At 44.8% G+C, this 27,724-nt stretch overlaps 2 protein-coding genes across 5 annotated transcripts; one reads left to right on the top strand and one right to left on the bottom strand.

Moving 5' to 3' along the window:
* The first annotated feature begins 93 nt into the window (after positions 1-93).
* Positions 94-5,595, top strand: pold2 (polymerase (DNA directed), delta 2, regulatory subunit). Of its 3 annotated transcripts, none has more exons than XM_035378712.1 (11): positions 94-260; positions 745-970; positions 1,417-1,538; positions 1,658-1,781; positions 2,137-2,251; positions 2,354-2,552; positions 2,962-3,042; positions 3,622-3,779; positions 4,192-4,319; positions 4,434-4,535; positions 4,890-5,050. In XM_035378712.1, the coding sequence occupies exons 2-11, from the start codon at positions 754-756 to the stop codon at positions 5,048-5,050; spliced, it is 1,407 nt and encodes a 468-aa protein (XP_035234603.1). In that variant the 5' UTR covers positions 94-260; positions 745-753. The 3 variants fall into 3 exon arrangements, with proteins under 3 accessions (XP_035234603.1, XP_035234604.1, XP_035234605.1); XM_035378713.1 differs by having other exon boundaries at positions 94-272; XM_035378714.1 differs by lacking the exon at positions 94-260 and having other exon boundaries at positions 754-970; positions 4,890-5,595.
* On the bottom strand, positions 5,414-24,278 carry LOC118206268 (adipocyte enhancer-binding protein 1-like). Of its 2 annotated transcripts, none has more exons than XM_035378711.1 (21): positions 24,154-24,278; positions 22,934-23,556; positions 19,505-19,780; positions 19,086-19,334; positions 18,699-18,797; positions 18,149-18,229; positions 17,380-17,439; positions 16,795-16,854; positions 14,861-14,926; positions 13,257-13,366; positions 12,619-12,758; positions 11,820-11,904; positions 10,816-10,960; positions 10,576-10,661; positions 10,054-10,177; positions 9,770-9,966; positions 9,491-9,670; positions 8,218-9,151; positions 7,692-7,831; positions 7,263-7,362; positions 5,414-6,780 (listed from the first exon to the last, which is right to left on the bottom strand). In XM_035378711.1, exons 2-21 carry the CDS (start codon positions 23,208-23,210, stop codon positions 6,122-6,124), a joined length of 4,068 nt encoding a protein of 1,355 aa, XP_035234602.1. In that variant the 5' UTR covers positions 23,211-23,556; positions 24,154-24,278; the 3' UTR covers positions 5,414-6,121. The 2 variants fall into 2 exon arrangements, with proteins under 2 accessions (XP_035234602.1, XP_035234601.1); XM_035378710.1 differs by having other exon boundaries at positions 22,934-23,749; positions 24,154-24,250.
* Between the last annotated feature and the right edge of the window lie 3,446 nt (positions 24,279-27,724).

Below are 27,724 nucleotides of genomic sequence, written 5' to 3'. Positions count from 1 at the left end.
AGAAGTTCCGCGCTACTTCCCTCAACCTTACCAATATGGCGTCTTCATCCTTCCGTGACGTGTTTCCGAAAAAAGTGAAAGGTGAGGGGTGCTGAGTTCAGTTGTTTGGTGGTTACGGCGGGAGAACTTCATGTCTACCAGAGGGTTTTTATTATCAAAGTATCTCTGTGTTGACAGCGTGTGTGTTGTCGTAAAAGATTATTAATAAAATACAAATCAAACCACTTAATCTGGTGTACATTCCTATTACAGAACGACTGGTAAGGCTTCTCGTGAGTAACAATGGCTTGCTAAATTCGTTTCCTTGGTTTAAAAAAATGATGTGGTATAACGTGTTGTTCGAGGGGAACATTTTTGGATTGTAATCTGAAATAAATTTTAGCTAGCTAACGTTAGCTTAGCTTTCGCACGCGCGCGTCTACATTAAATGTAAAAAAACAAATGTAGTCCTGTTGAATGTTGCTTACTAGAAAGCATTGCAAGCATGTTAGCGGAAAAGTCTTGACTGCGCTAGGTAGCTGTCTATTAAGACCTACCGTTCTTACTAAAAAAATCTACATTACTTAGCGTACTGGCTTAATGAAATCTCGAATTGTTCGGAAATACGGTCATGAATGACATATGATCTGCTTGACATATTTTGCTAGGGAGTGGCGTGTTTATACTGAACGTGTTTATACGTAATGTTATATACTTCTATCTACCTCCGTAGTTGGTCTTCAGTATTTGTCTGTTTCATTGCAGAACACCACCATGTTCTCCGACTTCACTACTCAGAAGGAGGGGACATTGATGGGTCAACCTAGCGCTGACTGCCCAGTGTTTGACCGAGTGCAGCCCACTTACTCCGGCTACTCTGAGCGCTTCAAGCTGGGCGACCGCAGTTTCAACCGGCAGTACGCGCACATATATGCAGTACGGCTGATGCAGATGAGGGACATCCTCACCGCCAGAGCCAAGCAGACATGGGGTGGGTACAGTCTCCCTGTGTCATTAGCTATTCTTCTCGCATCTCATTTCGAAGTAGGGATGCCAGGTGTCCAGTTTTTGACCGGAATGTCAGGTTTTCAAATTATTCGTTCAGGTCTGGGTTTGTGGTCCGGACCAGACAATGTAATTTCTGGTCAGAGTAATTGGTGGGAGAAATTTCCATGTAGCTTCTAATGAATTGGTGTGTGAATGACTCCCAGATCAGGCAAAACAGCCCCTGGTCCAACAGCTGCCGACCTTGTTTGCGATTACCTTCTAGCTGTGCATGTTGTCCAGGTTTTGACAAATTCAAAATCTGGCAACCCTATGTCCTGCCGTCTGTTTCAGGCTCCCAAATGCACAGTAACTACCCTTTGCACACCATTCCCTCAGACCCAGTTTTTGCTGCACCACAGAGGCGTGCATGAACGTGCTGTTTTGTTACAGGTGAAAAGGTGCCAGTGCGGAGGCTCTGCGACCTTCAGATGGGAGAGCAGTGTTGCATTGTGGGTACCATCTTCAAGCACATGGAGCTCCAGCCTTCCATCCTGAAAGAGATCAGTGAGGAGGTGTGCAGTTAAATTTAAATGAACAACCCTTCCTTGTTGTACGACGCTGTCTGAACCGCAGTGATTTGGTGTGACCTCTTTAAATTTCACGTTTCTCCTCTCTCTGCTTACGCCTTCAGCACAATCTCCTGCCTCAGCCGCCACGTTCCAAGTTCATCAGCGCGTCGGATGAGCTCATCCTGGAAGATGAGCTGCAGAGAATCAAACTGGAGGGAAACATCGACACACCCAAGTTTGTTACAGGTAGGTCTCTTAGTCAAAGACATGAGCTGCAAAAGCAGCTGGGATGAGATGGTGTGTCCGTTTTGTATGGATATTCACTTCTTGGCAGCCCACTAAACGGTCACACTTCTGATTGGTTAAAATGTAAAATTCAATTTTATTTAGAATGAGTTATCATAGTGTTTGTTTTCTTTGGTTCTTATTGTCGAATATATCTTAAGCAATGATGATTTTGATTGCACTGGGTCTTGAACAGCAGTAGAAGTCCACTACTTGAGCGAGAGATGAGCCAATCATTGACCCCCTCCAGAGTCACTGTAGGGTCGTTAGGGATGGTAACCTGTATTAAAGCTCCGCCCTCTTTCCCCGCCCTCAGGTAGCGTGATCGCTGTGTTTGGCGCAGAGAAGAATGACGGAAAGTTCACGGTGGACGGGTTCTGCGTGGCGGAGCTGCCCCCCCAGGCCCCCCGACAGCCCCTGAGCTCTGACCGGTGAGCCCCGCGATGCATCCCGCTAAAGTTCGGTGAGCGGTGACCCATTCTGCTTAACACAACCTTCATTTTCTCTTCCCCCCCCCTCCCCGTGGGCGGCAGGTTCGTGCTCCTGGCCTCGGGCCTGGGCCTGGGGGGCAGCGGGGCGGACAGCCTGCTGGGCCTGCAGCTGCTGGTGGACCTGGTGACGGGGCAGCTGGGGGACCTGGGCGAGCAGAGCGGGGCCTCCCAAATCTCCCGCGTCCTGCTGGCCGGGAACCTGCTGAGCCATAGCACTCAGGACAAAGACTCCTTCAATAAGGTGACCGACTGTGGCCCTGGGTTATGAGGACATGGCAGGCCATGGGTTATGGGGACATGGGAGAGCCTGGGTTATGAGGATGTTAATATGGATGTGAGAGAGACAATCTTTTGCAGCTCAAATAAGTTTCTGCTTCTTTATTGCATTTTAACACTCAATCCTATATGGACTGGCTCATTGCATGAACTAATATTTCATTGGGTTTTTATGATTTTTGAATACCAGGCTGTCAAAATAGCAGTCTGCCAAAATCTTACAATAAAGGCTGGATTTTTGTTGGAATTTATGATCGGTATTATGGTCACCTATGAAGTTGTATTGTTCATGGCTTATACTGTGAGTACCCACATAACATTTTTTTTAACCCTTGCACCTGATTTCTCCTCGGTGAATGCGTGGGTCTTTCCAGGCCAAGTACCTGACGAAGAAGACGCAGGCCGGCAGCGTGGAGGCCATCCGCATGCTGGACGAGCTGCTGGTGCAGCTGGTGGTGAGTCTGGATCCTCTCCGCTCTCAGGGCTCTGGCTGGATGCTTTGGCAGCCGTTTCTACCTTTACTGTGTCTCTGATTCAACAAGTTAACAAAACCAGCTGCTGTATGTTTATGTGTACGTTGGTTACTGTACTCCATGAGGTGTCAAGGTATTTAGACTGTGTGCATGCAGATTTTCAAAGGCAGCCCGACCAAATAAGCGACATGACCACCAGGGGGCTCCCAAACTATTCTAAAATATATTGTATAATGTTGGGTTTTTGGGTCCCCCATATCAAATCCTGCTTAGGTCCTCTCAGAGGCTGGGGCTAGTACTGAAGATATTACTGTCTGAATGTCGCCATTAAGGTGATGAACAGTTGGCCTGAAATATATTGTGCTATATAATGCAAGACAATATTGATTTCTTGACTGTGGTGACTAACCCTTTAAGTATGTGATTAGAATGTTTTAACTGAAGATTCTAATGCTGATGTAACAATCACTACTGGTAACTGAAAGCAATGAAATCATTCCAAAAACCCTTAAAAGGTTAAAAGTGGACTCATCTGTCTTGTCTCTCCCCTCTGTCCTGTAGGCCTCAGTGCCGGTGGATGTAATGCCCGGTCAGTACGACCCCACAAACTACACACTACCCCAGCAGCCCCTGCACCGCTGCATGTTCCCGCTCTCCACTGTCTACCCCACCCTCAAGCTGGCCAGCAACCCCTACCAGGCCGATGTTGATGGTGTCAGGTGAACAGGGTGTCTGAGGCAGCTGGGAAGGGTGAACCCCCATGTGCTTCTGTGCTTGGCTGCTTTTCCCTCCCCAATTCTGTGGTCAGGTTTTTTAGCTTGGATAAGTCAACACAGTGTATATGCTGCTCCTGAGATAAGTGTTTATCAACACCATCAACGTTACAGTACGTTTCAAGCTGCACACTTCAGTTTCTGTGGTGTTAACAAACACTTGTATTTTGGGAGCTGTAGACAGTGTGTGGTCTTAATCTGTCATTGTTCTTTTTCTGCCTGGCACCTGTTGAGATTTTTGATTTGTATTTTCGCTTATGATTCAGTTTTATAGCTTGACTGGGATTGGCTAACGTCACTTCCAGTGTTGGGTGTCTGAGGTCTAATGGGCTGCTTTCTCCTCCCCTGCTGCGTTCAGGTTCCTGGGCACCGCTGGTCAGAACGTTGGCGACATCGTCAAGTACAGCAGCATGGATGACCACCTGGAGATCCTGGAGGGCACACTGCGGCTCCGCCACATGGCGCCCACCGCGCCCGACACGTTGGGTAAGGAGCCGCTCGAACCCGGGGCCCCGCTGGCGGCGCGCTCCTGCAGGTGACCGGGTAACCCGATTGGTCTGTTGGCTGATCGCAGTTTTGTCTCGCCCAATCGCACTGCAGGCTGCTATCCCTTCTATCAGAAAGATCCGTTCATCCTAGAGGACTGTCCCCACGTCTACTTCAGTGGAAACGCGCCCACCTTCCAGTCCAAGCGCATCACCGGTAAGAGAGATTTGTTACATGAGTGTGGACTGATTATGCTGTGCTGGGCACGCTTCTGAGCTAGTCAGTCAACTCGAAAGAAAAACTTCCCTATCCTCTTTGCTATACTGTGTGTATTACTTGTGCCTTGCTCGGTATTTCCTTTGCTTAAGAAGGAAGCAGTATTAATAATCGCTGGCAAGTGACCGTGTCACCATCCATGCGATTGTGGTGCCCGATGACCTGTTTTCCTTACGCCATTGTGTGCCTCAAAGTGTCTTTTTTACTGTAAATGTTTGTAAAATTGTTATTTTAAAGGCCAGCGTATGGATTGTTTTAGGCCATATTGGTGATGTCGTGCCGTTCTGTCCCCAGGGCCTGATGGACAGGAGGTTCTCCTGGTGGCGGTACCGGACTTCAGCCGGACCCAGACCGCCTGCCTGGTCAACCTGCGCACCCTGGAGTGCGAGCCCATTCGGTTCTCCTCCTTCACCGCCGAGGATGACGAGGACAACGAGATGAACATAAGCCACTGATGTGTCAGGCTGGTAGCAAGCTGCCTTTCCACACACTCCCCACCCCCCACGGCTGCTTCCCACTGCACCGCCCGTCTGAAGCAGGAGAGCCGGAGGAACCCTCAGCTCTGTCTCATTTTTGAACAGGACAGATGCATGTTGTTACACATTAAACATCAGCAGCTGTGTTTATACCAGTTCATGGTGACCGCTGTGCACTTCAAAGTCAATGCTGTGTTTGGTGTTAGACTGGATGTCGATGTCAGTCACTTGAATATAAATCGCTGGTTCTTGCTAATACCCTTTGTACTAGGTTTTAATTGGATCGTACCAGTGTGTCTCAGCACTTGAGTCCAGTATAATTTATGCTCCAACACAAGACAATTAAGCAAACCAATGTTTATTAAATGATATGTACAATTCCTGTGTCAACTGTTTAATTAGCATTTTAGACAATCCCTCCAGTCATAACCAACTGTTTTGTCTAAACTGACTCTTCTCTCCAAAGACATTGTCTTTGTTAACTGTGGCAAAACATTGTAAATAAATTCAACTCTTGCATTTTTTTAAATGAAAGTTGTGAAAGGTGAACTGCTCGCCTCTCTGGGATTCAGGAGGCAGGGGAAAATGATTAATGATAACTGAATGAAGCGCTTTCACTTCAAAAAGCCATTTGTTAGTTTTTGCAGGAAAGTGTGTTTACTACAAAGAGGCCAGGATGGATTGCTAGTTTTCATTATCTTATTTTCTCCACACAGTTTCTATGGTGGTGTCTGTTAAGCACACTCAGATTGAAGGCCCCTGTGTATCACCTGTAATGCGACTTTCTTCAGAGGAGCGAGAGCCATGAAACCCATCCCCACACGCGTGCTAAATAAGGTGTAACGGCCTCTACACCCCGAGGCGCTCTTAAAGAAACTGACATTTTGATACTTGTATTTGCATAGAAATGCGGGAAGGTTGCTGTGCTCTTTTAGAAAATCTCTTGACTGGAAGCCTTTGCTTTCTGGGAAGTTCTCCCCTCCCTTTGCACACGGCTGGCACTAATAAAACCCTCCCCTTTCATATTTGCGGAAGTGTGAATGCGTGGCGCTAGTAATATTCTTCTACTTTGTACTCGTAATCTTGCGTGGTCTCGTTGAAGGTGTAGCTCGGTCCGTCGGCGGCGGTGGTGGGGTTCTCGTAGAACCAGGAGTCGTACCAGGAGGGGGTGGTCTCGGGCAGTTCGGGTGTGGCGGTGGTCTCGGGCAGTTGGGGAGTGGCAGTGGTTTCAGGCAGTTGGGGTGTGGTGGTGGGGGGTGGAGTGGTGGTGGGGGGCGGAGTCGTGGTTGGCGGGAGGGTGGTGGTGGTGGTGGTGGTCGTTGGCGGCTCGGTCGTGGTCATGCCAGCCCTCAGCCTCTGCTGGCGCAGTCGACGCAAGCGCAGCAACCTCAGGCGGCGTAGGCGCCTTTGGCGGGAGGTGAGCTCCCCGTTCCCGCCCCCAACGCTCGTCGTCCCGGTGACGTGCGAGTTCGGGTACCTGTTCCCCCACCCTCTGGTGTTGCTGATCAGCCGGATTGGCTTGTTGCCGTACATGGCGAGGATCTGCTGAATTCGGTCCCAGTTGGACTTGGCGATGGTGAAGCTACAGGGCGTGGCCCCCAGGTCGTAACCCACCACGCACAGCTGGGTGACGGGGGTGTAGCCCTCAGCCCGCACCGTCACGCGGTACTCCCCTGGGTTCAGCAGACGCCAGTAGTCCCCTGCGGCCGCTGGAGGAGAGGCAAGCTGGAGTCACCACACTATAGCAAGTCAAAGCTACAGTAAACACGGGCTTCTATAGACCTAAATTTGTGGATATGCTATTCGAACAAATTAATTGTGCCAAATATTTCTATCAGTGCCTTGAACTCATGTTGACGTTGTAGCAAAGCAATTGTTATCTGCAGTATTTTTTTTTTGCCTAAATTAGCATCATTGGTCTCTGCTGTATTTAGTAGCATGCGTTCTGTCACGGGCCACAGTTACTGGTGCGGTCTTCCTTGGAGTCACCGGTTCATTAGGTTCTTTCCTCCTGCTAGTATCATTTATTCAGCTCAACATGGTAGAAGCAGATTCCCCTTCTAATTTCTTACTTCAGCAGATGGATCTTGCGGACACTAGTTTGGACAGTATCATTGCACTTTAAGCTGATTAGTAGTCAAATTCTTGTATGTCCAGTGTAGTCAACAAGTTAAAACCCATCAAAACTCACCTGTCGTGACATCGTGATTCACACCCTCCACAGATATGGTGGCATTGGCGATGGGGTTTCCTTCTTGGTCTTTCACCACACCCCTAATCCCACGATGCACCTGTCAAGGCCAAACTGTGTCAGTACTTAAGGTAAATATAATTCCCACAGCGAGCTGTGTCAGTACCTTATAGTAAATATCATTACTTCAGCTGTTATGTCAGTACCTTAGAGTAAGTATTCCTACAGCTAAGCTGTCAGTACCTAAGAGTAAATATTCCCACAGTCGAGCTGTGTCAGTACCTTAAATACCATGCCCTCTGGAGGTAGTGCTTTCTTAGTAAAAACTGATTTGAAGTAAAATTTGAAGGGTATTTGTAAGAAACTGTGATTACTCCAGAAGAAATGCGCATGGCTGACACTGAATGACTGCATTCATTCAGCGGTCACCTGTTCCATGAAGACGAGCAGGGCCTCGCGGTTGTTCTCCCACTCACGGGGCAGTTCACTCTCGTGGGGGAACTTGTCACAACCCAGGAAGATGGACAGCTCAAAGCAGTTGGTGTGCAGGTAGCTGAAGTCATTCATGCCTATGCAAAGCAGGGGAAGAGGCCAATGGGTGCTGTGGAAAACTTCAGCAGGAGATGATTAATTGCAGCTCAAAAGCTGTAAGAGGCTGCTATTTTGTATGAAGTATGAAGTTTTGTATGAAGTATGAACTGCTCAAGTACAAACAGAATGCCTAACATAAGAATAAGGTGCGTAATCTTCTGGTCAGTGGCCTGTTCTAAACCACTATGCCTTAGCCACTGAGACATATACTGTGCATATGCCCTCATTTATTTATGGTGGGTGTGGGAAGGATAAATCCAAACCACTAAAAAGGTAGAGATATCTTTGTTGTCTTGACCTGAGAATGATAATGAATAAATCTTATGTTCTGCAGACGTGTGCTATCTGTAGATTCTGTACTCACTGCCCACGACAGGCTTCCATTGGGCACGGTTGGCGATGCCGTGTCTTCTGGCTGTGTCATCGGTGTGACACGCGCCACGGATGGTGTCACTCATGGTGTGATGGGTGGAGGCGTAGGCAATGGCCAGCCATCTGAACATGGAGTCATCGGGTGACACTTTCGGGTCATCCCGTGCCTCATGGGAATGGTGCCCTCTCGAGTCCTCCCCTTCCTCATTGTGATGGTACCCTCTCGAGTCCTCCCCTTCCTCATTGTGATGGTACCCTCTTGGATCCTCCTCTACCTGATAGTGATGGTACCCTCTCTGATCCTGCTCTTCCTGATGGTGATGGTACCCTCTCTGATCCTGCTCTTCCTGATGGTGATGGTACCCTCTCTGATCCTGCTCTTCCTGATGGTGATGGTACCCTCTCTGATCCTGCTCTTCCTGATGGTATTGGTACCCTCTAGGATCCTGCTCTTCCTGATGGTATTGGTACCCTCTAGGATCCTGCTCTTCCTGATGGTATTGGTACCCTCTCTGATCCTGCTCTTCCTGATGGTATTGGTACCCTCTCTGATCCTGCTCTTCCTGATGGTGATGGTACCCTCTTGAGTCCTCCCCTTCCTGATGGTGATGGTACCCTCTCTGTTCCTGCGCTGCCTGATAGTGACGGTACCCTCTCGGATCCAGCTCTGCCAGGTGGTGATGGTAGCCTCTCGGATCCTGCTCGGCCTCGTGGTGGTGGTACATGCTCCTCCACATCGCTTCATCGTTGCCCTCCTGATATTGCCGCTTCTTCCGGCTCCTGACCTCACCCTCTTCTTTCAGCTTGGCGGTCCGGTCCATGTCGTAGGGGTACGTCACCACCTTCTCCCCTCCCTGAAGGTTGGCCCCCAGCACAAAGGGGATCTGCTCCATCCATGAAATGATGGCTTTGGTCTCCACAGCAACCTAAATGACACACAAGTCCAGATATATCACAGGTTTATCTGTTACTAAATAGGCAGCAGCTCTTGTAATTTTATTTACTTAGGACCTTTTTTTAGACGTAGATATCAAATGGTACATCTCAGCATGTTCTTTTAAAACCTATTCAAGTACATCATTTAGCCGATAACGTACATAACAGATTGTATAAATAGAATGGTTTGGTTAACTGATTTCCAGCAGTAAAGTATAGTGCAGTAATGAGTTGAGCAGTGAAGTCTGGATGTGGTTTTGGGGCAGGTTCTGTATGGGACTTGTGTGAGCCCCCTCTTCCACATCCTCCCTCCATTGCACCACACGTACCGAGCCGTTCTCTGCCAGGAAATTTTCCGGAATGGGGACGTGGTGGTTCGGCATGACCTTGGGGACCAAACCCTTGTCCTCCGCCTCCCACAGGGCAGTGTTGAGGTTAGGGAAGTTCTGAAAGATGTCATAGCCTTCCTGCGTCCAGTGGCCCAAATCCCAGTTGCCCAGCTCCGAGCCCTAGGAGCAGAGGAAAACAAAAGAGCGTTTTACAGACCAGGATGACGCAAAACAGAGTAGGTGATTCGGAGCGTTTATCGGTAGAAAGTGTGCTCTGACCGCTTTGTACGCCAGCTCGTAAGCGTCTGGGTTTAGCGAGGGCACCAGGTGGATGCGCACGCCGTCCACTAGCCGGCGCACTCGCGGGTTGCCGTCCTTGTACTCCTTGCACAGGTACTGCATCAGGAGAATCAGCAGCTCCCGCCCCAGGGCCTCGTTGCCATGAAGGCCGGCCGTGTAACGAAACTCTGGCTCACCTGCCGCACGACAAGGACAACATCCTCACGGAAACTGTCAGAATTTTGCTGAAGTACAATGGGAACACACTTGTCTTCGGCTCCCACCTGTCTCATGTTCCCCGGCGTTGTCAGAGATCTCCATGGCATATATCTTCAGTCCTTTGTAGCTGGTGCCAAGCTCATAGATTCTGGTAATGTTCGGGCACTCATCATTGATCGCTTTCATCAACTGAAAAAGAAATTTGACTGGTCCACACTGCATTCTGTCTGCTTAATTGTTCACTGAATCAGATTTTTCTCTCAGATGAATGAATTTAAAGAGTTAAGCGTAGACTAAAGGACTGTGAAGCCTTTAATTACATTATCAGGTGTTTGAAGTACAAAAGCAAGACTGAGGAATAAGTCATCAGTCTGTATTGAGGAAGGGAGAGGTTGCACACCAGGGTCCAGTTTCACTAAACAGGATTACTAAGTTAACTGGATAACCGCACTGAATAAAACCCGTAACCCTCCCAAATCTGGAACATGGACTGAGGTTTTGCTCAACACAGTTATCCACAGCTAACTCTGTAATCCTCCTTCATGAAATAGCCCCCCAGGTCAGCAGACAAGTCACATCCACCTCACCTGTATCATATCATCCAAGTTGTGATGCTTGAAGTCCAGGTAGTCTACTGGAGTGACTTCATTCTGACTCTGCTGGCTGTTGGCATCTGAGAGAAAGAACACGCATCACTGAGGGGAAAGGGACTGACAGAAGCAGGGTAGATGACACCAAGTAGGGCAGAGGGGTCACTGTGTGTGCGGTACTGAAATGGGACTCAAGGCTGCGCTTGTAGCACGGGGAGAAACAGCGGCGCTACTCACCAGGCAGGGGGCAGCCCATCACCTCCAGCCGCATGCAGAGGCTGCCGTTCCAGCTCTGGGGCAGGATCCGGATGTAGCGCGCCACCACGGGCTCCATAAAGTAGGACACGACCGGCGTGCTCTTGTCCGCGTTCCCGAAGAACAGCTGCGTGTGAGGACAGAGGAGTGCACAGCTGTGAGCATCGTCTCTCTTGGGTCCCTCTCACCGCTGTACGCTTCTGGGTCGATTTGAGCTCATTTCACACAGCCAGCACTACGCTGAATACACTGCTAACATCTTTTCTAAGTGCTGAGTGTACATGCATGTATGATATATGAAATGAATGGTGAGGCTTCATTAATGATCAGTACAATAGAGGGACTTTCCCACAGATTTCTGTCAGCTTCCATGGATGGAAGCGTCCGATTTAAAGAGTTTAAACTTAATGAGCGAGCACCTGCAAGTTTGGAAGCTGAGTGATACATTTGGCTCAAAGGGAGGTAGTGGAGTGCCACCAGGGATTCTGAGCCCCATGAAAAGATCTTACATTGGGCCCCACTGCCCCAAAAAATCCTATGTTCTAATATTTTTTAGGGCCGCTGTCAGTCAGAGCTTGTAGTATCATCCTAACTCCCCCAACCCCCCAACCCCCCCCCCCCCCGTATGGTGCCCCTGGGTCATAGCCCGAAAGCTTGGTTCAGACGCATTCAAATACCAAGACGGATAATGGCTGCTGCTGTGACTCCGGGCAAGAAAATCCAACTTCTGTAAATCATCCCAGTAATATGAAGCCATGCAGGTTTTAGCAATTATGTAAGATATACAACTTCACTTCTTTCCCATCTGAGCAATTCTAGTATAATTACAGCGCTGCCATTCTGTAATTAGGAGTATTCCGTTTCACTGTGGTCACTGTCAGGGGTGCAAATTGGCTTTGCCATAAAGAGGGACTATCATTTGGGGTCACGTGGTTTCGAACTTAATACAGACAGCTGTAGCACTGCACATGAATGAGGCTTCTCACCCAGTCAGCGAATCCGTCATGGAGCACAGTCCATTCCCGACTGTCATTGCTGAAGGCCACATAGAACGTGCTGACATAATCGTTGCTGGAAAAAAAAGGGCGAGACATAACACAATGGCCTTATTATTTATTTATTTATTTATTTATTATTTAACCCGGTAAGCCAACTGAGAACTCAATTCTCAACGCCAGTAATAAAATCACATTATTGCAACATACTATTCTATAGGTTAGCAAAATTGCTTACAGTGCATGGCAGAGGCACTTATCACACATGCACCCCAGTGAAAAGTTTTGTGGTGGAAAGTTGGTGAAACACCATCTAGGCATTCAGGTGAAAACCTGGCAACATTTGGTTGAAAAGTGTATGTTTTCTAGTTGACTGGGACATAGCCAGACTATATCCACGTAAAACCTGAGCCATACTGGGGTTAACCTAATCCGTTTATGTCAAAACGTCTCTTAACCTGGATCTCCACCACTCTAGACGTCTAGATTCCGGCTTTTGCTCACTGGGACTGTAGAATGTCTGGCTTCAGGGGAACCCTGACAGGGTTATATAATAGGATCAATAGAATGTTCCAATACTCAGTCAAAATAAAAATGCTAAAACTAAATGAGCTGTTTGACATATCGATTATAACAGACTGTAGTTGGTTCTTTTACTGAATCTAGTTTTGACTGGCTCCCAAACTGGTGCAAATGTTTCTGGCGCCAAGCCTGTAATGCGATGTGCTGTTTGCTTTAAGAGGCATGGCTGTTTCCTCAGCTGTTTTGGAGGGAGATTAAGGCCTCTTACTGTATTTTGGAATCCCTGCCCTGGGTGACGACGCCGGTGAACTCTGTCTCCCGCCGAGCGTCAACCTCGAACCAGTGGTTTCCTTCCTCTGAGTTAGCGCACCAGGCTCCACCGTAGGAGTCATCCTCATCATCTGTTCCCTGTTGCAACCAATTGCTTTTAAAAACCATGTCAAAAGCAATCCTGACAGCAGTTACCGTAATATAAAACATCCATTTCCAACTGTCAAATATCCTTCAGGCAGACTGAGAAGCCATGACTGAGAAACTGTGAGATATTTGAAGTTCAAATTAAATAAGTGTCTTGGTTGGTATGAAATTCATTCAGCATGGAGTTCGAAAGTATTAATATGAACATTGTGCATAAATATAATTTGAAGTGCATTGGAAAGTAAAACTAATGTAAAATTATCAAAACATATTCATATTTTAATGTATGTATGAAGCACAAGCACAATCATATGCTGCACTATGGAGAAGTACACAGTAATTTGAAATTTGTTTATGTGTGTAAAAGACCTCCAATATTATTTATTTACATAGATTTTCCTTTCCCTGGGGTCTGCAAATGGCATGTTTAAAATGTGGATTGCCAGAAGGCCCATTAGATGGCCTGATGTTCATGGGACGGTGGGGCACCTGCATATTGAGACGTCCTCTTTGGGGGCCAAACCCATAATGTAACATGGAAGAAGCAATGAGCTGGTCTCCATTGACACGGTGGGACTCCAGTCCAAGAGGGGGGCATTCTGAGAGGGAGAGAATGTTTGCAAGGTCCACTTTAGATGGTAAGTTTCAAATGAATAAGTTTTTTCAAGAATGTGTGTGGTTCTGGTGAACTGGGCTGGAAACTAGAACGGAAATGAAAGCAGCTTATCTTCAGGAATCTTTCTTTCCTCATTCATAGTAAATTCTCCACAAATATGACATTTAAACCTGAGCCAAACCAGCCTTTCAGAGACCTAAGTGTGTTGCATTGACCGTGAAATCAAGGTGCCATATGGATGACACAGGATTTAAAGTTGTATTTAAACTTTCATTCTTCATCAGTCTCAGGCTGTTACAAGTCAGGTGGGGTATGGACCAAAACCAACAGCAGCTCTTCTGGGAACCCAGATCTACTGTTGAAATTGGACGTGACATTATTCACAGAATGTTTTCTGTTCCTGTGGTGGGGTTCAGCTTCAACCAGTGCCAAACTAGACCGACTTCAGAGTTATTTGGATCGGTTATCTCAGACGTTTAACAAGTCCAATCCAAAATGCCTGAAGAAAGCAAAGAGCCCCGGAATATCTGTTTTTCAAAGGCATGAGGGCAGGCACATTTGTTTACCATCAGAAATGATAAGAGGAGATCCTGTTTCTTTGTTGTTTTCTCATCAGATTGAATTGAGCTTGGAAAGAAATTACTGTCTCGTATTACTTGGAAGACTGAGAGCTGCCCTTGAGTTTCTAAATCTTGGAAGAAGATGGCCAGAATCTGTCTGCCAACAAGGCACTGTTATGGGTCCCTGCAGTAAAATTGAGGCTATTCAGTTTGTTGGAGTGATACAGCACATTCTTAGATATAATAATTTGAATTTTCAAAATACAGTTAAAATCTGTGTGCTATTAATTGAGGTAAACAAGGCTGCCTTGCTAAAAATCAGTTTCACACATCTTGGAAAAATCCAGTTTTACACCTACTTTTGATAATGGTGTTGGCTACTCGGCCATTTTCTTCCAGTTCTGTTAAACAGTTAAAGGATGTTCTCCAGAAGCTGTTAGTTCAGGTGTTTTGTTCAGATGCGGTATCTTGCACACAGTGCTAAAGGAAGTTCCCTACAATCACCAGCTTTCAGATTTCCAAAAATTAAGGCACATGGTAAGTACATTAAAGGGATGTCACATTTTTTGTTTTACTATGTTATTTCTGTCCTAGTGTGTGTTTTTCAGTGGCCCAGGCAGTTTTTTGACATTTTTGATTATTACAGAATTTCTGTCAACCTAACAGCTTTACAATGGGAGGTATGAGAATTTCAGGGGTTTGTGGTCTAAAGGTAGAAAATCCACTTTAAGTAGCTCTAAAGCAACTTAATTTCAAATATGAATTAATATCAAAAATCCCTGAAAGTAGATTATCCCTCTTAGCAGGTAATGTCAAATAATGGATTTGGATGCAGCTGATGCATCTCTAACACATCTCCTGTTTTTGAATTTGAGCTTGAATTCTCTGCTGTTGGCAAAGGTTGGCAGTTGCCTTACTTTTTGGTGCAGCAAGGACAGGAGGTGGCCTCTCTCTCCTCTCATCTTCCTTCTTTATCTGTATTTCTGTCATGGAATATACAAAGTATTAATTAACATCAGTAAATGATCAGTATCTACAAAAGAGTAACAATGTGCAGTGGAACACCTGAACATCACAGACATGCAATAGAAAGGAGATAAAAGAGGAGTATCTCTGGCAAACCACCAATAGCAGGGACTCCTGGTTAATATGTCCGTGGTATTCCTGTTGGAAAATGTCTTCATGTGGACAATGCCGTGCCATCATTTAAAAGTGTGATTCATTTCTTATGCGCTGGAAAATTCCATTGCATTAGCAGAAGATTTTGGCAGAGAGATCAGAGATGTTATATAACACATATTTCACTTTTTTTTCTGTTGTTGCTGTGTTTCGTGTTGTCTGCATTTTATTCAAGCTGCATCAACGTATAAATGCCAGAGGGGGTGTATGTGAAATAGAACACACAAAGGCTATCTACAGAGATCTGGAAAAAGGAACACCAGAGAGAGACCCCAGGTTTGGAACGGTATCTGGTTGGATCACATGGCAACGCAGCAAAGTCCCAGTTGTGCTTATACTGCCTGAATCCAGTAATACGGTGATCAGATTCAGATTATTTCGCAGCAAATGTAAACCAGACCTTGGCAAGATATAATCCCTACAAAAGAAAAAACACTCCCAGGCAGGATATGAGGAGAAACCATTTGCGTGAGCACTAAAGTGAAGCCACGTGGTAAGAACCAGATTTTGCTTCGCACCGTAGTTCATTAAAAAAAAACATGTATCTGTAATTGAACTTTTAAAAATACTGTCAGCATATTTATTTGTTCAGTGCCTTTCTCATCCTGGTGTGGTTTCATAAGGCAAGGTCAATACAGTGTGACCAGAAGTGCAGGTCTGATTTAACAAACAGACCTGGGACTATTCCTATAAAGTATCGCAGGGGATTAGTGCTGATCTAGGATCAGGTATCCCCTGTCCTTACCTTAACCCTGTCCATTATGAACTAAAAAGGCAAAACTGGTCCTAGACCCAGCTCTCGGATGCATTATAAATATGGGCCTTGGCCATGCCTCTGGCTCCAGCCCTCTTCCGTAGGGTGGCTGTGAACACAGAATGTTTCTCCAGGTTTTGCTCGCATTAACGTTTTCCTGCTAAAGACACCATATATCTTCTTTACCAGCTATTCGTGCTCCTTTCTGCTTGTGGCTAGGCTGAGACACGTGGCAGCAGCTGTCGTTTTTATTCACCTTCTTTCTCATTCCCCTCCAATATATTCATATTTTCCATTTTTTTTTCCCGGAGTTTTCCACACGCCTACATTTCCCTACTTTCTACGCAATAGTTTAAACTGAGGGTTCTCAAGCCTGATCCTGATGGGTCGCAGGGTCTGCAGACTTTTGTTTTCAACCTGAAAATCAGGTTGATTCTGGCCCAGGAAAGCAAGTGAAGTGAGTTGTGTAATCGGCTGCATTAATCGTTAAATTATGTGCTGAGTGACAACGAAAACCAGCAGACCCTGCGGCCCTCCAGGACCAGGGGCTGATAACCTCTTGTTTAAACTGCTCTTCTTTGCACCAGTATGGACATTGCATTACATTTTTCATGTACATTTTTCATACATGCTGGGCAAACTGTGAATAATCACATTCATGTGATTAGTTCGGTTTGATCTTTCTCAGAGCCTCTCAAAAAGAATCAAAGATGGCATCCATACTCTAAAAGATTTGCTGTATTGATTGTCTGATGGCGACGTGTCAATCATGAAAACATTGCCTTCATAAGTGAGATAAACATTGTTTCGTCAATTAAGGTGGTCCTGATGCTAACTCCTTTAAAGCACTACATAAATAATTTACAGTTTAGTCTTTCAGCCAAAGCCCAAAAGTGCATTTCACATGTACTGACATACCTTTTTCCTCAAACTCTTTCCAAAAGTCATCTGTCTCCTCCTCTTCTTTCTTCCTCGCAGCTGTGAAACAGAAAGCAAAGTTTGAGGGCAGTGATAAAGACGGCTTAACCAACAGATGGTGGTGAGTTCTCGAGAAAGATGAACAAATATAGGTTTTATGTTACAGAGGTTATCCATGTGTATAAAATTGGTTCTCTCACTTTTCATTAAACCTCACTGCATTCAGTTAGACATTCTGGAGGGGCAGAAGCCACAGCAGTTAACTTGCAGTGCTCCAGAATGGCACTTTCTTTGTAGCCTGTTGCTTGTAACATCTACTGCCAAGGTCTTGTTGTTGCACAGCATTACTGATACAGATCTTTCACAGAGCTCACAGACAGTGTCATTCAGTTCCCAGCTGAGTTCAAGAAATATTTATCAGTTTTTCCCATGCTTTTACAATGTTTACAAGGGTATGGCCTTTCTTTTTTAAATTTTTTTTTACTAAGTTAGCTTTAGGTCACATGCGTAGACCACTTAGGCTCAGACACACAATAAAACCAGAGATGAAAGCAGAGTCTGAGAAATAAGGTGCCAGAAACGTACTGTTATAGTCGTCATAGTCGTCATACCACGGTGCTTCATATGGTGCAGGACTGGGCTCCGCTACAACCAAATCACAGGCCAGCATTAAATAAATGCCCATGTCATTCTCTTGCATGGAAAATTAAAGAAGAGGGCTATCTTGTGTTGTCCTCTGAAACCATCTCAAAACACTATTTCCCTGATGGGTTATAGTTTCACATGATCCCCATGTTAAAAGTTGCATGTTTTGATCTAAAAACCACAACTGAAGATCCTCCATCTGAAAGGCTTATTTGTTTGGCCAAACAAAGACAATCTTGTCAGCTGTATATTTGTTTGCTTAAATCTTAAATTTTACAATGTGAAGTGGAAAAAGTGTAATTTCAAGTGACAACATTGCCCACTGTTTCAAGGTCCGACAGCTAAGAAAAAACGGCCTCGGAAATCCTTAATCCTTTTCTTAAATGAAGCATTCACATATCTTTTAAACAAGCTGTTCTTTAATCAAATTCTTACAGAGCATGTACCTAGTTGCTGCTAGCAAAATTGTTTGTCTTATTATGGAGTTTCAATGCCATATGGAGTATTCAAAACACAGAATACCACAAAACATCCCAGAGGTCTTAAAAGAAGGTTAAGTCCAAAGTTTTGAAACTGCATGTTTCACACGCACTTGATTCCATTTCCCATCAGCCCTCATTTCAAAATGTTCTGCGGTGCTTTGCCAAATGAATAGACCCTGGAATACCGTTCTAACTCAGCCATTAAGAACTATGGCATTATGAATTACCTGTGATGTGATAGCTCCAGTCTTCTTCCGTAGGTATGACCGCCTTGCCATCAGGGAATGGGAAGGGATCAGGCCCCTCATCTGCCAGAGGGGAACCAGACAATGAGGTCAGTGGAGGGATTTTAAGACTCCGTAAAATACTTCCCTGTAGCAAAAATTCACTAACAATCCCTGAGGCCCCGAAGGTTGGATGAGAGTGATATTATAAATAAATCACAGATGGTATATGGGGTTGCGTGTGTACCGTTCGACCGAGAAGACTGAGAGCAGAGCTGCGTGCTGTGCTAGATACACTGCTACATAAATATTCTCGACTATAAGCAGGCCTTGTGTAAATTCAGCAGTGTGAACTTTGGCAACATGGCAGGCTGCTGATGAGGCACCTTAATGTTATTGCGATCCCTCAAATTTCGTTCATGGAATAAGTCCCCAATAGCATTTCCCACCATTACCCTTCATTATAAAGGGGTCATGGATTACTTCACCTCAACTTCTCTATTTTTCTGTTGTACACAATTTTAAGTAAAAAAGGGCTTGAATTTAAACTTGCATTTGGGATCCCAGTAGTCATCCCCATCATCCTCTTTAAACACTGTGGTCTCAGCCGTTGTATCTGGCGTCATTGGCTCTTCTGTTTTCCAGTCATAGTCTGTACAAGACAAAAGGCAATTAAATTCCTGCAAAACAGATATACTGCTGAGTATAGTGTTTTACATGGTTTCAGACAAGGCTACAGCACCTGTCCAATCAAGGTTTCTTGGTGACCTCTGGTTCTAACATGTGACCAACTGGGAGAGATTTATAAACCTCAGCCTTATCAGGACAACATAAAAATGACAAACACTCATTTGCATTTATGTTCTTCCAAAGGTATCTAAGGGAACTGCAGGTCAGCCACTAAACTCTAGCAATCACATTTACAGCTGCCCACTCTCACCATCTGGTTCTGGGTATGGTTGGTCTGGGTAGGGTTCATCTGGGTATGGAGGCTCTGGATATGTTTGGTCTGGGTTTGGGGTTCCTGGGTATGGTTGGTCTGTGTTTGTGAGTTCGGGGTATGGCTGGTCTGGGTATGAAGGTTCTGGGTACAGCTGGTCTGGGTCTGGAGGTTCTGGGTATGAATAGTCCTCTTTTTCGGTTAATTCCCGTTCCACCATGGGGCCGTCTGTGGGATCTGTTTGGAACACTGAAGAGATGGTTGAGTCTTAGTTATGAACACCTAATTATGTACCTATTACACCTTATAGCTTACCATTTGACAATATTAGATGTAAATGATGGGAAGAGGAAGCTACTGAGGTAGAAACACTCTTCTGTGGTTGCTCTTAGGTCAGTGAAATGTTGTTTGGTACATACTTCTGTCCCAGGCCAGCTCGGTCGTAATGCGCTCCTCCTCCTCCATGCTGGGCGGCGTTGTCAGTGGCCTGTCTGTCTGCACTTCCTCCTCTGCCTCCTTGAGTCTCTTGTTTGCCTTGTCCTTGGGTTTCTTGGTGGACTTATCTTTGGGTTTCTTGGTGGTTTTCGGCTTTTTCGTGGTTTTGGGTTTCTTTGGTGCCTTTGGCTTTTTCGTGGGTTTGGGGGCTCTTGGTACCTTTGATTTGGCCTCCTTCTCAGCAGCCTTTCTGGCCCTTGCTGGAGGAAGGAATTAAACCAAAAAAGAATGCAGTTACAAACAACAAAACTAGTTTAAGTTCAAAAGTTGCTGGTGTCTTTGGAGGATATTAGAAGTTCTCGCTTCTGCACATGAAGCATGCGTGTTTGTGAAGCATTCCATAGCAGAAGCTAACACAGTGAAATGTAGGCTTGGGCAGTAAATCAGCAGTGTAAGAATGTGCCTCTGAAATTGGAAATGGAAGATTTAATACTGCCTGTATTTATGATGGACTGGCCGTGGCCCTCGAGCTATTAGCTATGTAGCCCCGCGCTGACTCAACACATTGCCTCTGCCTGTACTCATTTTGAATCTCTGTTAAATGATCCATGCTGAAAGGCATCTGACAGAAACCTCATTGGCTCAGTGCGGAAAGGCCCCGCTTGTGCCTCCCTGGCAGAGAGCCATGGACAAGAACAGGCAGGTGTAGGTCAATATGCTTTTACTCTGGGGGCTCAGGGTATATGATGTCAAGCGTGCAATGTGTTTCTTCTTAAGAAGAAATAAATGGAGAGTGATGCTTTGAAAGAAGGACTAATTTCCACGTTTTGTATTGCCCTACGAACTTACGTCTCGTTTTGGCTTTTTTGCTTCTCATATTTCACGAAACTCTGGACTTGTCAAGGAGCCAGTTTGTTCAGCATGATGATGAATGTCTGAAGCCCTGAAGGTCAACTACGCTTAAATCTCATCTCACGCAATGTCTTCTTGTCCATTGATATTAACTGATACAGGCAATTTGCCCCAGGAAATATGATCTGTCCCATTCTCTATCTGGGGGACAGTGCACGCAGCTTGCAAATAATTCAATTGTTGGGACTGCTCCAGCTCACTGTGTAATGTCAACTTCTTCACAAAGCCAAATAAAGACTGAGACCACTTAACTATTCACTCCAGTCTTTGTTCCTTGGCATCGGTTTGCCGTGCCTGTCTTTAATTTAGAGATTTGCTTAACAGTGAAATGAAAGGGTCCAAGGTGTACAATCCTAGATCAAAACAAGTTCCTGAATCAAACAAAAAAAAAAAAAGAGAACGAAGCCCATTAAAAAGCTTGGCTTCATCTTAAACACCAGTATGGCTGTAAGTTTCAGAGGCTTCTTTTGTGGGTATGTGTTATATGTGTGCTCAGCTCATGTTTCAGACTAGCTCCAGCCTGTCCAAAGAGTGGGTTCCTGTCTGTCCCAGCAGGTGGCAGGGGCCACTGGTACATGTTTGGGTCTGAGCCTGACAGAGAGAGAGAGCTGGGGGGAGGGGGCATCAGGCGTCCTGTAGCATATCCTGACAGGTGTAATAAGGTCTCACCTGCCAGAATGTAGCTAAGGCAAAGGGGCCGTGGATGGGATAAACCTCTGACACAGCTGCACATAACAAACTGCCTGTTCTTCTTTTCGGATTGCATAAGACCACATAATCTCACATCTTCATGCCGGGGGGAGGGGGGGGGGGGCGTATCTTATCTTCTCCCTTGGAGGAGACACTCAACCTACCAACCACTCTCTTTCAGCTGATTGGTTTAGCCCTTACACTCATGGCTATGTCAACTAAAAGCCAATGTATCAATGGATTATTGTCAGAAGTAATATGCAATATACTGAGGATTATGGTACTTATTGTGCCATAATCAAACCTTCTCTTTGCTTCAGTTTTAGCTTGTATCTTCAGCTTTAGATACAACAGATCTTTCTGTCAACCTTTGTCTGGCCCTGTTGCTTGACCTTATTTTCCCTTTGATTGCACCTTGTTTGACAATCATTCATAACATCAAACACTGCATATTATACGATGCTATGCTGAAGAAAAAACAGCAGCTTGTGCTGTATAAGATGATAAGCTGCAACTCAAGTGTGGCAATTTCCTGTTATTCTGTATACTTTAGGAAAATAAATGGAGATGGATGATTGGGGTGGAATGATTTCAGGGTTTATTGGATTCAGTCACTTCAGCCCTTTTTTCCAGCAGATGTTATGATTAAGTATGTTTTTTAAAGGAAATGTCTGGGACTTTTGTATCCATGGGGACTTAATGTCTGCTTTCCTTCTTCAAAATCCTTCAAGCTCAAATTAATTATCATTCAGCCCAGGAACAGCCCTTGTCATTATTGTTTTTAACATAATTCCTGTTTCCTGTTTAATTAGCAGATAGAGGATAAAAAATGTAATGCTGTGAAGCACATGCATTTTTACATTATTAAGTGGTCAATTCTGTCTGCATTCATGCACAGTTGTGGTAATTATTGCAACTAAATCATAATTTAAGACTCGAGAAGTGATTTCCAAAAAAGCTTTGATTCACATCATACATGATTTATACCTAAGGAGGACAATATAAATGTGGAATGCATAAGAATGCATTTGCAGTATATCTGCATAGGAATATTTGACAATCAAGTGACTTATAATATTTTGCCTGTGTCATCATTAAGTCTAGAGGCAGCTGTACTGTTTCTGTTAAATCCTCACAGAATTCAGACCTCTTTTCAGGTCACATTCGCTTTTCCACTAGGGCACACAAAAATGTCCTCCTTCATCAAAATTTCCTGTGTAAAACAACACCAGGGCAGATTTAAGATGGAAAGTTCAGACTGTAATTCCAAAAGGCATCTTAAATAAAGAGCTTAGAGATGTGTAAACGTTTGGGGGCATTTAGGGATAAAAAAAACCATATCCCTATCTCCCAAATGTGAAAAATCTGTTTAGCTTAGGTAGTTCAACCACAAGCAGCTCTGCTATTTCAGTTTTTGAAATGAGACAACACATAGAGAATCACACGGTTTAGAGATGTTCATGTTTGATATGTGGCAGCAACGAATCGTCTAGCTGATGCATACTGTAAAAATGTGTTTACAAGATGTGCTGCCTCTCCAGCACCAAGCCAAGAAAAGTTGAATACTCACTATTTTGTCATCGCTGACTAAGTCTCATGTATGTTGGCTTTGAGTAAAGTCAGGTGTGCGTCTGTTGCTTGTTATGTTTTCTGGCATTGTCAGAGGGAAGGTGTGTGCAATCGGAGATGCTGTTGGCCTTCGTCGAAGCCAACACTCCATTCATTTCACTTCACACTTTGTTATGTCTGGTACGATGTAATGCCTGCGTGTGTTTCTTTTGTTTATTTTATTTTGGTTTATTTTTTTTTACCTGCAGATGCTTCCTCTGGAGATTTCTTGTTCTTTGATTTGGACTTCTTTCCCTTTTTCGGGTCTGCGGCGGGACTGTCCACGAGCTCCTCCTCATCTCTCGGCTCGTCCCGCTGCTCGTCTTTCCGTCGCTGCAGGGGCCCCCTGTCCCGCCTTCCCCGGCCCCCCAGGGCCCTGCTGCTGGTCAGCAGAGCCCGCGAGTCCCCGTCCTCAGAGTGCGCCAGCACCCAGCACAGAGCCAGGAAGGTGGCACACAGCAGTGCCACGCCCCACCTCATCTTCTACCAGCTTTATCCCTCCTCAGAGTCCTCTAGTCGCTTTGGGCTCCCGGCACAGAGGCAGGCAGAGTTTCCACTCACTCTCAAAATGTGCTCAGTGGTCACAAACGGCTGAGTTTTTTTTTTCTCTTTTTTTTGCAGGAAAACCCCTGAAATGGTGGTGCCGGTACGAGTGCTCCCAGAGATTAAGGAAAGAATGAAACTCAATCAGAGATTGCGCTTTAGATGTAAAATCCAACTGAGCGTTCAGGCTGAAAACCAGAGGGTTCTCCGGGGAATCGGGTGCATGCGTCCAGTTTTTGCAGAGTCCTTTGGAAAATCACAGGTGAGGAGATCAGTTGTATTCCTGTTGGAGGGTAAAATGTAAAGAGAAAAAGAGAAAGAAATTTGGTGAAGTGGAGATGTACTCTCTCTCTCTCTGCAGACCAGGAGAACAGCCTCCCCCGTTCCTCAAAGACGTAGTACTCTAGAATTTTCTCTGTAGTCTGTCATAGGGTAGGTGGGAAGGCTCACAAGATGCAGAGTTCCAGAGGTGGAGACTTTGGAGGAGAGAGAGGGAGAATAGGACAGGACAGGGTGTGTGAGAGAGAGAAAGAGAGAGACAGAGTGGGAGAGAAAGAGAGGGAGAAGTGGGGGGAGGCCAAATGTTAAAATGATTCATAATGAGCCCTTTTCAATTACTCACACATTACTCCAAGGGAAAACAAATGAAAAAGAAACCCAAAAATCTAAACTAAAATATAAAAAGAAAAGAAAGCTGTGTCTGCCGTTTGTTCTCAAATTGCAGCGTCAGCCCACAGTATTTTCCAGAAGAGTTTTGGTTATGACTCTGTGAAACAAAATTCACCAAGTCATAAGGGCTTCGTAAATGTTTGTGTGGAAGAAAGCTGGTATTTGTTTTATTTATTTATTTATTTATTTATTTGTTTGCCATGTCACTTACCTCTTTCCCTCCTCTGCCCTGCCCAGATGGCAGACAGTTTGGACAGCTGCAGAGCTTTTAAAAACAGAGAGATGGCCAGCCCTGCTTCTCTTTGCGCAGTAGGGAAAAGAATGAAAGAGTGGAGAAAAACAGGCAGTGCGATTGATTTCAAAGTGCTCTGAATATGCAAATATGGAGTTGTGAATTTCTAGGGCTGGGGTAGTGTTCTGGGGTGCAGTGACCTTATGTGTACTTGCATTACATAAATCAAACAGTGGATGAAGCTCTGAAAGTGGATGACTCAAATAGGAGAAGGGGGAAGAGTCAGTTTTTCTCCCTAAAGCTGTACAATTAAAAACAGATGGGACATTTTATTTTAATGAAAGCAAAATTCAGTTGTTTGCTGTATTTCTGAGAATAGTGCTTTTTTGTTTCTGGTTCATTATCAACTGTCATAATAGACAGAGTAAAACCACCAAATGAAGTTTGTCCTTGAACGGAAATCCTGTGGAATTTGCTTATTCAAAAGGACACTTTGGACTGATTTAAGTGAAGCATTCAGGTAAAGAGACACGGTAGACTTTAACATCACGCCAAGTCTAATTAATGTGCAGATGGACTTGGAATCTGTTGACCCACTAATCGTATCCAGGTAAAATTTCACAACTTAGGAAATAACAAATAAAAACTTGCACACTTGTGCTCCGGTGATAATTTGATTTCCACTAAGCGGCAGTTAATATCTTGATCCATTGGTCCTCTTCAGAAAAATCTGCACTGTTCACACCATTAACCAATATAACTGTAGCATCTAATATCGGCTAATAGAATATACAGAAGCAGACTGCATAAAACAACAGAACCTTGCCCATGAGTAATGTTTCAGTCCTCACCCACATTTTATAGAGCCGTTAAAGTTGAGAGATTCAGTTTACTGAATGCCAAGCACATCTGTGGTTACCATACACAGACATGGCAGCCTCTCAGAGTTATGTGTGTGTTTTATTCAGCTGACTATTGCAGATTGAAAGGGCATACTAAAAAAAAACTGTAAAACTAAGCACAGCTTGTTATGTCTTTAATATATCTTTCAGTATAGTGTTGTGTCTGTTGTACTGTGTGAATGGGCTACTCCATTAGTGAGGAGGCTGTGGATAAGATCCTCAGCGTGAGAACCGTTGACATACACTGCAGAAGAAAATCAGGGTTTCCTACAGTTGGCTATTCTAATGCTCAATGCTTCCCTTTCATGTATTTAATGTGTAAACTACACCCATAATGGCAGAAATTCAATTGACAGTGAGACCTGGGCGTGAACTTGTGGAGTTGCATAAGCCCAAGCGCCCTTTACGAAGTTAGCATATTGCTTAAACGGGAATCCCGCTGAATTGTAGTCGGAACTTTTTTTTTTCCACCACAAATGTTAAAAGACCCCAAAGCCTGAGGCTGAAGCAATGCATACGTAACCATTCAGAAGCGTAGTCAGAAAGCACGTTGATGTTCAATTTTTTTTTCCAAATACCATTGTATGGCTCATTGAGATTTTGCGTTACATCGTTGAAGGTAGCGTCTTGCCATGGTTTATCACGGCAGTTGTAAATCTAGGACTGCCTCTACTCTTCAGCATTTATTTTCCACATAAGGTCCATGACCTGGCAGTTGAAACTGATGACACATTGTGGAGTTAACCTCTATAAGAACAATGCTACAGTGACTGTGCATTTTTTGCAAACTGTACTTGTAGCTCACTCCGCACTCACGTCGCTGCGTACAGAAAAAAACAACCAATAACCAAAATGGACACCGGTATAATTCCATCTGGTGAAAATCTGAGAAATGACTGTTCCCTAAAATATGTTTTTTCCAAAAACACACAAGCTCTGATCTCATACAGAGCGTCATCCAGTTTCCATCCAAATCCCTTCCCTCTCCAACAAACTGGTCATTTTACCATTTTTGTTTTTCATGCTCACAGTCGTGCACAATCTTTTAACATTCCACAGTGTCAGATGAGCTGATAGGAAAAGCCAAACCGAGCAGCTCTCTTCCACGCTCATGTCACTGTGTGAAACCTGATAGCTTTCCAGCAGACTGTAACTTAAGATCCATACACATTTCCCAAAATTCCACACACATCAACATCATGCACCTACAGACACAGACCCTTGAGCGCCAAAACAGATGCTTTTGAACAGCCCCCACACAACCACTTCACAAATCCAGGCACACGTCTCCACACAAATCCAGGCACACGTCTCCACACAAATCCACACATACGCACAAATGCTGAAATATGTCCATACGCATGGCCTCCTGCACAAACTCCTGCCTCCGCACTCCACTTATGAAGAAAGGCTCCTGACAGCAAGAGATAGTAGCGGGGAGGTCGGTCTGTTCTACAGGAAGCTTGAGATGTTTGCACAACAGACCACGCAGCAGAAAATCCTGATAGTGTTCTGACACATTAATCCTTCAGTGATAAAAAAAAACAAGCTTTGTTATTTATGGAAAAAACTAGACAGGATGAAACTGTCTCCATTGTTAGAGCACTAGTAAGCCCACTGCGACGTGATTAATATCCACTTACGCAAAACACTGCGTTAGATATTGTGCAATCCTCTCTGTAAGTGAGCTGAATTATCTGTCTGTTTGCTTAGTAAGTCTTGTGCTTTCTCCATTCAGCTATAAAATATGTCACGATAAGATGGGAGAGTCAAAGTTAAGTCCAAGAGGGCTCCAGTCTATGTAGGATTTTGTGGTTTCCTCTAAATCAGCTTAGGCCTTGGAAACATGGTGTGTGGACTCTTCAGCTCTTGGTTTTCCATTTAAGTCCTGAAACGTGCCCAAATCCCACAGAAACTACCACACTGGAGTCTGACACCCCAGCTTCCAGATAACACAGGAAAGGGGGCTGTTGTGAAATAGCATGCAGAATGGGCAAGCACTTTATTGTTTTCTTTCATTGAAATCTGCAAAATATGGTGTGGTGTGTTTTATCAATGAGTTGGCGGCTTTCTACAAGCCAGCTACATTCAATTCAGTGGGGACTGATGGCTGCAGCCAGAACCGGCCCACCCATTAGGCCATATAGGTGCCGCCTAGGGCCCTGATGTGTTGTTTTTTTATGTATCACTTTTATTGTTTATTCTTTTGAGGCCCATTTTCAAGATCTCAACTAGGGCCCCATAGACTCTGACAGCAGCCATTTCATACTGCATTATCACTTTGTTACCATCAAGACCTGGAGAAAATACATGAGATTTAATTATTTTTTAATAATAGTATTTGGGGCAAATGACAGCTCTACTACACTGCTGCTCCACAAAGGAAGTGCATACTATAAAGAATGAATCAGTGAGTCATGGCCATAAGCTTTTGAAGTTAGGCCAATTTCACTAAGTGCTGGCTCAATATCAGTACTTAAGCAAGACTAAACTCACAAAATATCATGTTCCACAGTTACAGCATTTGACACAGATGTGCCCATCGACTTGGATCTCCTACGTTAACGTCTGACTTCATCTAGAGGGTTTTGCCATGCCAGAACGATCCAAGAAACATATGCTGTGCAAATTCAGTTGACATAATGAAG

This window comes from Anguilla anguilla, chromosome 10 (genome assembly GCF_013347855.1).
Source record: "Anguilla anguilla isolate fAngAng1 chromosome 10, fAngAng1.pri, whole genome shotgun sequence".
NCBI classification, from domain to species: domain Eukaryota; kingdom Metazoa; phylum Chordata; class Actinopteri; order Anguilliformes; family Anguillidae; genus Anguilla; species Anguilla anguilla.
Note: the sequence above shows the minus strand (reverse complement) of the source record. Positions and strands in the feature narration are given on the sequence as shown.

Excerpts from the sequence above, each read along its gene's own strand:
- pold2 (XM_035378714.1), top strand. The coding sequence starts at position 754 with ATGTTCTCCGACTTCACTACTCAGAAGGAGGGGACATTGATGGGTCAA. Across the intron at positions 3,043-3,621 it reads AGCTGCTGGTGCAGCTGGTG|GCCTCAGTGCCGGTGGATGT; the intron begins GTGAGTCTGGAT and ends TCTGTCCTGTAG. Across the intron at positions 4,536-4,889 it reads CCAGTCCAAGCGCATCACCG|GGCCTGATGGACAGGAGGTT; the intron begins GTAAGAGAGATT and ends TTCTGTCCCCAG.
- LOC118206268 (XM_035378711.1), bottom strand. The coding sequence starts at position 23,210 with ATGAGGTGGGGCGTGGCACTGCTGTGTGCCACCTTCCTGGCTCTGTGC. Across the intron at positions 18,798-19,085 it reads ACCATACCCAGAACCAGATG|ACTATGACTGGAAAACAGAA; the intron begins GTGAGAGTGGGC and ends TGTCTTGTACAG. Across the intron at positions 13,367-14,860 it reads TGTCCTTGCTGCACCAAAAA|AATGCCCCCCTCTTGGACTG; the intron begins GTAAGGCAACTG and ends TCTCCCTCTCAG.